General features: G+C 29.7%; 1 protein-coding gene across 1 annotated transcript; it reads left to right on the top strand.

Moving 5' to 3' along the window:
- Positions 1 to 1,565: 1,565 nt before the first annotated feature.
- On the top strand, positions 1,566 to 3,632 carry LOC111276666 (uncharacterized). Its single transcript, XM_022862421.2, has 3 exons — positions 1,566 to 1,863; positions 1,980 to 2,109; positions 2,199 to 3,632. The coding sequence occupies exons 1-3, from the start codon at positions 1,734 to 1,736 to the stop codon at positions 2,938 to 2,940; spliced, it is 1,002 nt and encodes a 333-aa protein (XP_022718156.2). The 5' UTR covers positions 1,566 to 1,733; the 3' UTR covers positions 2,941 to 3,632.
- Positions 3,633 to 11,799: the final 8,167 nt, after the last annotated feature.

The following is an 11,799-nucleotide window of genomic DNA, read 5'->3' as shown; positions in this document are numbered from 1 at the left end:
ATTTTGGTTACAAATAAAGCCGGGCAGAGATTCCACCCAAAGTCGTTGTTTTCCAACAGTGCAAATCACTTATGGCAATATTTGGAGCCAAAGAATTAGCAGACCTCCTAGCTAGTATTACCTAACTGGCAATTTCTACATTGTGAAGCTAAGTCCGGAATGTCTAAAACTATTCGTTGCTCTTAAAATCTCAGCTACGGCAAAATAAGCATCACTTTCCACCATGTTTAATTAAATTAAAACCATGTTCCATAACTTTCCACTTATAGTCTACTACTACTTAATAACTTCAAAGTTACAATATCTGTTTTCTTTTGTAATTTTTACTTTTTTTTTTTATATATAATTTTAGATATATTTTTTTTAAAATTTGTGTAAAGCAAATTTGATGTGATTTTAAAAATAAAACACTCAAACCAAAATTCATCGTATCCCGGATAATTCAAGTTTGGAATCCTAAATCATAATGTAAAGATGATCCGAACTTGAAAATAATTAAAATTTCTTTCACCCGATTTATGTCAAGAGGTTCTTGACTTGAATCATTTTTGTTTCCTTAACAGGTTCACATGATCATGATCTGTGCATTTGTTGGATTTTACGGACCTTAATAAGGGTTGTTGTTGAATAATTATCAGGAGTGGAAATTGAAATGAGTGGGGATGAAGCCCCCAAAGCACTCAGTTAGACCTTGAGGCCAAACCCCGAATGAGTGCACCCCAAGTAAAGATTCCAGCACATTTCTAAGATAATTGGCTTTTTTGGACCAATAGTCTCTGTTGGACTTTTGTTGTTTGACCCATTTGGACGTCAGAGAGATGAAAAAAACCATAATGAAAAGAAATAAAACTAATCGAAAAAGGAAACCTGACGATGCTAGCAAACTTGTGTTTTATTTTTCCTTGCTAAGCTGGGTTTTACCATTCTAATAACAGGATGACGCTGTCTTGTGCAATCGAAGAGTGAGCAATAAGTGAACTAACGCAAGTGTCACTCTCACCAAAACAAAAGAGTGAGCCATAAGTGACACCATTTTATACTCCAATTGACAAACATTGTTTCATATTTATTTAATATCCGTGTGGGTGGGGCGCTCTGGGACCCTTGGTGATCTTATATTCTTTTACTTATTGATAATGTTAATTTGTCTTACAATTTTATGCTTTTGAATATAACTGTAAGAGGTTTTATATTTAATACTTGTACGTGTCAGTGAGATATTATCTCATTAATATAATTATTTTAAAAAAATTAAACTTTTGTGAAATTATTTTAAAAGTTTGTAAAAATTTATTGACTTCATATATGATTTACTACTAATGTATTATACATTAACTATGTATCAATTTTAAACTTTAACTGTAATTGGTATAACAATTAAAAAAAAAAAAAAGACTATTTCTATTTTACATTTTACTTGACATTTTTCTCTTTTCAATATTCATGATGCTCTTCACAGATGGCAGTTACCCAAATTTGGGACAAAACATACTCAGAGTGGGCCTTGTCATGTTACATGTGCTGCCATTTAGCATGTTAACAATCCCATGCAATTTAGTTTCACTGACAAATCTCTTTCGTATTCCTTTAAATAATAATAATTTAATTGAAAAGAGCGAACCTCTTATTCTCTCAATTGGAGTGAAATTAGGAGGTGGTGATAAGAGGCTGATGAGGTGAGTTTTGGAAGGAAGAATACAATAGGCAACAAAAGAGGGAGTGGGGGAATTGGGATGGGCCATCGCTGCTGCAGCAAACAGAAGGTTAAAAGAGGTTTATGGTCTCCTGAAGAAGATGACAAGCTCATCAAACATATCACTTCCCATGGCCATGGAAGTTGGAGCTCTGTTCCTAAACTTGCTGGTATATATTATTCAGCTCAAACCTCTTTCCATTCACAGGACAACAAATCATATTAAACTAGCTGAGAGAGAAAAATAGAAATTGTTATAATGAATTTGTAAATGTTGTTACTGCAGGCTTGCAGAGATGTGGAAAGAGCTGCAGATTGAGATGGATCAACTACTTAAGACCAGACCTCAAGAGAGGTTCCTTCACAGCTGAAGAAGAACAGATCATCATTGATGTTCATAGAATTTTAGGCAATAGGTAAGGTAGCTAAGGATTCGTTAATATATATATATACACACACCTATGATTTGGACTTTTCATTGAATGTGTTTATATATTTTTGACAGATGGGCTCAGATAGCCAAGCATCTTCCTGGAAGAACAGACAATGAAGTGAAGAACTTTTGGAACTCTTGCATTAAGAAGAAGCTGCTCTCACAAGGCCTGGACCCAAAAACCCACAATCTCCTTTCTTCTCGTCAAAGAGCCTCGAATAAACTTGCATGCCATTATTCATCATCTCTACCACAACAACAATCCTTCACAGTTTTCAATATGAGTTCACAGAATAGAGATGCCAACATGGTTATGATGAACCCTCCTGTTCTTACACTTCCTGCACCACCACCACCTCCTCCTGATCAATCCATGGCAATGCAGATTGCTAACTCTGAATGTGAAGGCCATAATGTTCTTGGAACTTGTTATGGTCAGAATCTTAATGAATCCACCATATTCCCTTATGGTTCGTCCATGGACAGCACGATTATTACATCTTCATCTTCTTCCTCAATTCAATTATGTGGGTTTAATAATCTCTTGGACGAAAATCCTTGCATTTGGGATGCTAATGCTATGGTTGAAACCTTTGAAGAACCAAGAGTGGAAGGCGTAAAACCACAAGAACAACAACAACAGCAAGAGAAGGAGAAGATTTCCGAGATGGCAATGGACAAAATTGATGAAATGAGTATGGATGCTTCATTTGAGAATTGTAGCTTTGACCTGGGCCTTCTTGAGTCCACACTCTTCCCTCCAGCAATGTGTCGTGATTTGAGCTCCATGGATGATTTTGCATGGAACTTTTAGGCATATCCTTAATTAATTTTGTGCATATATATAAATTACCCTTACGGCTCTACCAGGTTATGCATTCCAAATATTTCATGGAACTGCTTTTCCTCCATGCTTATGAAATTTATCATTGATTTTACAGGTAGGGTGTTTGACTAATTGGATTATTTGAGGTCATTTTCCTTTCATATAGACTAATTCGGTTTTATTTGTGGTATTATATATTGTGGGTACATCTATAATCTTAATTTTCCTTTTACACAATAATAATGTAACAATTAAGGTTTTTTTTTTTTTTTTTTAAAAATAAATAACAATTAAATGTTCTTAACTATTTCGTCCAAATTCACAAAGTTTAATCCTATTGCAGAGTTTTGTTTTCATTTTTAAGATTCAGCAGCATTTTAAGAATAAAATTTTGAATTTACTAAGTCAATATAAAAGATTATGTAAAAGAATGTAGTGTTAAAATAGATGAAAAAGAAGGTTAAAGACAAATAACTTGATAAAAAGGAAAAAAAAAAAAAAAGGCTTAGTAATTAACCTTCCTTAGGAAGGATAAAGTTCAAAATTGGAACCATTGTTTTGCTTTGGACATCCTCATATGTTAATAAAATAATAATAATAATAAAACTCGTATAAACGATGCACTATACTCACAAAAAAGTTTGGAATGTTTTGATTCAAGCAGTTACGTATTAATTCAAGTGTACGCATATTCCAACTTATTAATTAATTGCTCACATCACAAGTAGGCATATCGTATGTACCAATTTCACAATTTTGTCAATGGTCATTTTTAATAAAGAAGCATCACTACAACAAATCTAGTCATTTATGATAATTTTTCTAAACAACTGTAACATTTTGTCACACAAAATATGTCAAACATGACAAATACTGTTATTCATCACATTTTTATGTTATTTTAATATTCTATATAGTGATATATAAAATCATCACATGATAATGTCACTAGAAATTTGGCACTAAAAAAGGGTTTTTTTTTTTTTTTTTTTGTAACATTTCGAATTTTAGGTGACATTATGATTTTTGTCACTAATTGAACACTATATCAGTGATGTATTGCATATCATCTTTTTTTGTAATGAAATTTTAATAGGTGACATTATGTGTTATTGATGACAATTTTAGTTTGTTATTCTCTCAAGAAAATAGAGTGACGTGCACATTCATTACTAAAAATTAATTATTATTGAAATTATAATTTTGACACATAAATGTATAATATTATATGAAAAATGGTGTTATTTATCGTCACTAGTAAATTCAAATCGGAATATAATTTATGAGTGACAATTTAACTTACACTAAATGCAATTAATTAATAAATGGTTTTGTTTTTACATATCTGAGAAATTTTTAATTGAAAAAAATAGATTAAATATTGCATATAATAATTTAATTTTTAGGGCTTTTATTTATATAATTTAAAAAATTAAAATACACATTTTATTATTAAATTTTCTAATTAAAATAAACCAATTATACAGTGACCAACAAATTAACTAAAAAAAATTAGCACCGATTAGCGAAAAAAAAAAAAAAAAAAAAAAAACCTCCACTGCAAAAAGAATGAATTTTTTAATGAATTTTTTTAAAAGCTAAAAATATTTTTTTTCTACACTACATTAGCTGACTTTAAAAAAAATTAACATTTAAAGAAATGTTATCAAAGGAAAGCGTTTAATTAACGTTTTTACAAGAAGGATTCTTTTACTAAGTTATTTCACTTACCAAGTTATTAAAAATTTCCCCTCAACTTCACCGTTTAAAAGGAAGAAGGATTTTTATACTAGATATTTCACTCTCCCTCCGGAAACCTCTAAAAAGAATCTAATCAATTTTTATTTGTGCGTTTCATCTTCTCTAGAGTCCAACCGCCCCTCCGTCGTCTTTTTCCAGTTTTCCAAAATTCTCTATCCAAAAGGCATATAAAGCATATTGAGCTGATGTATATCGACTAAAAGCCAAGGTTCGTATTCAATCCATTCATAATTATTTGGCTTTCCTTTTAATTAGTCTTTGGTACCTGTGTTTGTTTTGAAAGCAATTCTGATTTGAATGTAGTTGTTTGATTGCTCGTTTGATAGGCAATACTTTTCTTCGGTCAACAATTATGCTTCTCTAGTTCGGTTAACAAAGAAAAGGGGAAACCATTAAAATATATAAATTTATTGATTTTAGAAACTACATATTAATTTTTTGTTAAATGTAAAATATAAGCATGCCTAGATGTGGTTTTAAAGTATGGATATATGTGATCTTGTTATCTCATGGTAAAATTCACGTGGCACCTGATCTTTATGATAGTGTGGGAGTCATTTTAGTTTTGAGATTTCTGAATTGTCTGTAATCTGTACATACTGCATTACAGTAGTTGGAAGCAATACCTCTTTTGTGAAAACAGAGGATACCAGAACGGCGAGGGTTAATGTTTCAAAAAGTAAAAAAAAAAAAAAAAAAAGAAATGTAATTTCGTATTTTGTATGATCTGAGACATAGTATTTTATTTGTTTAGTTATATGTTATTTCATAGTGAATGAATTTCTAATTTAGTTTAGTTATGAAGCAATACAAGCAGTCTGTACTTTTATTTTTTATTTGTAGCAGCCAAGAAAAAGAAATGTCTCTCTTTGGCTTTTTCACTTGAAAAATCACAAACAAAAACAAGAAGAACTTTAGTATATTTTAGAGTTGCATTATTTCTTCTTTGAAACTAACAAAAGCCTTTAAGTGATGCACTAGCCTTAGGTTATGTCAGAGCTAAGTTTATAAATGTTTGACTCTTAATCCATTTTACATGCATGTTTAGGAACTAAGAATATTGACAATATATAATGTTTTGGATTTTCTCATACTTGTTTCAAATTTAATTATTATGTTATACTTCAACAAATATCTCACATGCTTTGTGTCTTGATTTTTATATATCCTAGTTTCAAAAGGTAATTTTGTTTGGTGTTAAATTTTTTAAGAACAAACTATTAACATGAATAAAAGTTGGATGGTGGAGTACAAATATTCTAACAAATATGTTTTTGGAGTTTCAACTTTCATGAAATTTGTTTACACCAATATGGGAAAACAATGAAAATTTTGTCATCGTTGAGATTGCTTAGATGTATTTACTAGATGTTAGGTTGAAGTTGAAGATCATTTGCTTTTGAAAGGTATATCAAAGAGCTACAACAACCAGATTTATCATGGTGACCAATTTGATTTCAGGACGCCACCTTTTAGGAATCTAGTTGATGGGAATACTAGTTCCAATGAAAAAGCAAGTTAATGATGAACCTTTGGATGATGGAATGTATGATCTATTAGAAGATCTATTAGAACATGTTTATTAATAAGTATCGGTAAATATATATATAAAAAAAAAGTATAATGCTTGTATGCAATAATGGGGATCTCATAATTACAACTCATTGTAATTACTTTAACAAAGCGTATTTATTTCATGGATTTCATCAATAAGTAAATATTAACAATATAAACAAACTTGGAGATAAAGAAAATCTTTAGTTCTTTGATAAAAAAGAAAAACCTCAATCGATAATGATAATGTATGTCATAATAGGTGATCCAAGAACTAAAACATCTTGATGACTTTTTTTTTTTTTTTTATAAAAAAAGAAACTCATCATCAATCTTTTCTATTTAAGTGTTGTTGTTTACTAAGAAAGTTTATTCTTTTATTAAAATCTTAAAATTAATCAACATTTATTAAAATATAAATTTTTTAGTTTGTAAAAAAGCAAAGTTAGTTATGGAAATATAATTATGTGTAAGAAATGTATTAGCATCATACCCCATAATCCTCCTTCAAAAAACAATGCGTACTTGAGATGCGAGCAACTATATATATGTAAATCCAACTATCACACCCCAAATCATGAATTTAGAATATAATAACACTGCATACTTATAAATCAAATCTCATAAGCATGCAAGGTAACAAATATCATACTAAGTCAAATCATTACCTTTAAAAATCTCCAAAATTTGCACATTACAAAATCTCAAGTCTCCAAAATTATATATGATACAACTTGATCAATGGATACAAAATATTTTAGCTAACAATCTTCTAAATCGATATCAAAATGGTTACTTCAAAAGTTACACCTAGCAAAGGATAGATGTTAAACTTGCTAACAAAGCACTCGTCAAAACTAATTCTCTGAAAGTGTAATTATTGAAATCTAAAAAATAAGAAAAAATAAAAAATATGAGTAGAAAGGCTCAGCAAGAATCCAACATCATCCAATTGGATTAAGTGTGCTACAAAATATTTAGGTCAAAATGTTAGCTTTGAATTGATCTAAGATTTTGATATAACAAAACATTAAGTTAAATTTATGATTTTCAAACTTATTTATTTAGTAATTTTTCCTTGACATTATTTTTAAATCAATTTTTGAAATATTAGTAAATATTATTAGACCTTAATTATTCTCTACAATTCATACTCTTAATCGAATATTATTAGTAAAAATATGTTTGAGAAAAATCAACCTATTTTTCTTGGTAAAAAATGTCAAAATATGCAAATTTGAAGAAAGGGATCGATTCCTTCATGAATAAGATCGATCCTCTATTTCTAGAATGCTCTTCCACTATTTTCCTAACATGAAGATTGATCTTCTCAAGTTAGAATGCTCTTCTTCTATTTTTCAAGATATAGGATCGATCTTAAAATCGATTCCCTCATTTCTAATGGCTATATCTTTTAGTCTGGAAACATGATGATCAATCCCAAAATTGATCCCCTTCACATAAGAAGTCTGAATAAAAATAAATTTGAAGGAAACAACAGCTCTTTCTTAATTCCAATGACTTACAATGGTTAGAGATAATCTCCCACTATAAAAGGAAGCCTCCAACACACTTTAAATAAGAGAATGATGAAACAAAAGCTTTAAATTAAGAAATCAAGAGCTTTTAAAGTCTATAATGCTTTAATGCCATTTTTTTTTTGTAATCCTTGTTTCTAATTTTCATTTGTCTCTTCATCGTCATGCTTAACATTAGCAAACGCTCACCTATTAGAGGTTTTTACTAGTTTGCAAAAGCTTTTGTATTCAAAGGGGACTTAATGAGTTAAAAGGTAAGGTATCATCTTGAGAGTTATGTAAAGGATTAAGTAGAATCTTATAAAAGGGTAGAGGTTGCTATCTTGACCTTGACACGATATGGATTGTAATTTGTATAAGAACATTTTTTACTAGTGGATTTGAAGCTTGGCTAGGAAAGCTAAATGAAAGGAAATAGGTACATTTGAAGAAAGTCCAAATCTCTATAAATTCTTATATTTGATTCCTTTAGTCTTACTCTTTTATTTTTCATTGTTGTTTATTTTTGCTTTAATTTCATATTCTATTACATTTTAAAATTTTCATTTACATTTGTTTAAAAATTCATTTTTGGGAAAGAATTTGGAGACATTCCAATTCACCTACTCTTTAATTGTTATCTACACTTTTAGCTAACAATTGGTATCAAAGCTTAGACTATTTTTTTTTTGTAGGTTTAACAACCTAAGAGTAATCCTATGACTCAACTTTTTTATACAACATTTGGTGAATGATAATTCATCATGAAACCTCTTATGTTTGAAAGTTCAAAATACATTCAATTAAGGACAAGAATGAAAGCTTTTGTTATGGCTCATGACATGAAAGCATGGATGATTCTTAATAAGGAAATTGACATTCAAACATATGATGAAGAACTGGATTAGAAGCACTTGAACTTTGTGCAAGCAAATTACAAGGCTATGAACATGCTATATTATGCCATGATGATGAGGATTCAACAATGATGCAAGTTGCTCCATGGCCAAAGAGATATGGGATAAACTTGAAGAAATGTATGGTGAAACAAGGAAAAAAAAAAACAAAAGAGGAATCAAGTGCAAGCTACTCTTAAAACCAAAATATTTATGTTTCATGGCTTTTTAAGAGCCCGAGGTAAATTCTTCACCTTGTAATTCAAGCTCTTATACTTTTGATTAATTACAATATGCTTCTGATGTGTTAGCTATGGAATTTGAGTTAATGAGTTTGAAATACAAGAAAATGATTTCAAGATTGAACATAGATAATGAATTTTTTACAATAACAAATGACGATTTGGAAAAAAAAAATGAGAAATTGAAAATCAAATTAAAATCTTGCTAGAAGAAAAATAAAATAATAGAAAAAGAAAATTTAGATTTGAGAACAAAATTTGAAAAATTAATTAATAATCATGAAGTTTTAGTTAACCTTTTACATGCTAAAATGACCAAATATAATCGTTGTAACTTTCATAATCATATTATATCCATTTGTCCTATTAAAAGAAAGGTTCCACTAAGAATTACGCAACTATGGATTCATAAAAAACAAAGAGATATAGTGACTAACCCTCAAGAACCATCCTCAAGATAAAGAATTGAACCATCATCTCCAAAATCTATATCATTCACTTTTTCCTCTATGGATGGTCTATCTAGAGAAAGCTCTAAGAACAAGGTGTCTATAGCTTGGGGCATAAGATCATGGAATAGAAAAGCTATTAGACAAGTGAGTTCTTTCCTAATCAATCCCTCCCCATCCATAAGCTTAATACTAAATTCAAGAAGTAATGTGTCAAGGGCTTAAGTGATCTATCTAGTAAGCTTACCTCATCAACACATTTATCCACATCATGTATCTTCGCACAATCGCTTAAGTGATCTATAAGGAACTTGGGAAATGACATGAGTGGAATATTAAGCTCAACTTTTTCTTGAATGCTATCATTTGTCTTAACTCTTCTTAATGATCTATCATCATCAACTTCATTAGCCACAAACTTATCCTCTACCTCCATTACATATCTTTTAACAACTTTTACAAAATATGGTGTCACCAACACAACGAGCTCATCATCATCATCAATCCATATCGGACTTATTCTCTTCTAATGATTCCTTAATGTATGCTCCTCTTTCTCCTGTTTAAGGTTGTTGACCCATATTATTAGGCATAGGATTTAAAAGGCAAATATATGAGGTATGTGCATTTGACCATGTTACTTAGAATTCCTAATGTATGCCTCTAGGTCTTGTTAATATTTTTCTTAAGTTTGGAGCAACTTAGTGAACATCACTTCAAAGGATGGTTTCTTTTCAAGTGTGGGAGGTGGTAGTGAATATGGTGTTAATGGAAAGTGATGTAAAGAGGAATGGTGTTGTAATGAAGAAAAATGTTGTTGTGGTAGAGCATAGCTTGGCACTTAAGGAACTTGCAATGATGGTAGAAAATAATGGGGTGGTAGAGACCAATCCACATCAGACCTCTTCTCCTCAAATTATTCTCTTTTGTATGCTCTTTTGTCTTCTCTTAACAAGGTATTGACTCTATAATCTTAAGCATAGGATCTAAAAGGTAAGTATTTAAGGTATGTGTATTTTGAACATATTGCCTAGAATTCCTAATGCATGCCTTTAGGTCTTGTTGGTATTTTTGTTAAGTTTGGAGCAATTCATTTAACATCTCCTCAAGGGATGATTTCTTTTCTTATATGGGAGGTAATAGTGAATATAGTATGGATGGAAAGTGATGTAAAGAGGAATGATGTTGTAATGAAAAAAAAATGTTGTTGTGGTGGATCATAGCTTGGCACTTAAGGAACTTGCAATGATGGTAGAAAATAATGACGTGGTAGAGAGTATTGTGGAAATGAAAGTTCAATAGGATAAGTTGGGGTGTACTGAAGTGGTGAACTAAAGGTGTCATAACATCTAGATCCGTAGACCTATCGCTAAGTATTGACTTAAGAAGTCGCCACCAATCTTTTTTATTTATGTGCGATTGGCCACCTGAATGAATCTACCCCTTTTTAAAGAGAAATCCTAAGTTTGGCTTAGGTATCTTTAAAAGGTAATTCAATGTCTGGAAAATTAGAACTAGGTCCAAGAGTACAATTATGTGTAAGGAAAGTTATAGCACCCCTATGACACCCATCAAAAGATGGTACCAGCTTGATTTCGTGTTATCCATTAAGTCTTAAAATTTTTACCAAAGTAATTAATTATTGGGAATTATTCTTAATTGACTCCAATACTTTTGGTAGAAAATTAAGAAAACTTCTTCACCTTAATAGTATACAAGAAATCTATTATTTCTCTTACAAAAACTTTGTTGTCGAATTATTTAATATTAAACAAGAAAAGAAAGAAGAATAATGCTTGACCTTTCATAGGGACTAATTTGTTTTACTTTTAAAAATTCATCACTTTATGCCAGGAAAACTGATACTTTTAACTCTTCTTTAAAGCATTTTGAAATTTTTATTTTCAAGGTAAATTGATATTTCCAAATTTTCCTTAAAATGTCTTTTTTGAAATTTTTATTTTCAAGGAAAATTGATACTTTCAACTTTTTCTCAAAAATATTTTTTAGAATTTTTATTTTTAAGGAAAATTGATACTTTCAACTTTTCCTCAAAAGATATTTTTTGAAGTTTTTATTTTTAAGGAAAATTGATACTTTCAACTTTTCCTCAAAAAATATTTTTTTCATTGAAGTTTTTATTTTAAAGAAAATTGATACCTCTAACTTGTCCTCAAGAATACCCTTATTGCAAAATTTCATTTCAATGGAAAATTGATACTTTCAACTTTTCCACAAAAATATTTTTTTTGAAGTTTTGTTTTTAAGAAAAATTGATACTTTGAACTTTTCCTAAAAAAATATTTTTTATTGTTTTTATTTTTAAGAAAAATTGGTACTTTCAATTTTTCCTCAAAAATATTTTTTAAAATTTTATTTTAAGAAAATCATTGGAAATTAAAGAATGTTTAATTAAATAAATAAATTA

The sequence above is a fragment of the Durio zibethinus genome, chromosome 25 (assembly GCF_047325235.1).
Source record: "Durio zibethinus cultivar Kanyao isolate XHJ-2024 chromosome 25, ASM4732523v1, whole genome shotgun sequence".
In the NCBI taxonomy this organism is placed as follows: Eukaryota; Viridiplantae; Streptophyta; class Magnoliopsida; order Malvales; family Malvaceae; genus Durio; species Durio zibethinus.
This window is presented reverse-complemented; position numbering and strand designations above follow the sequence as displayed.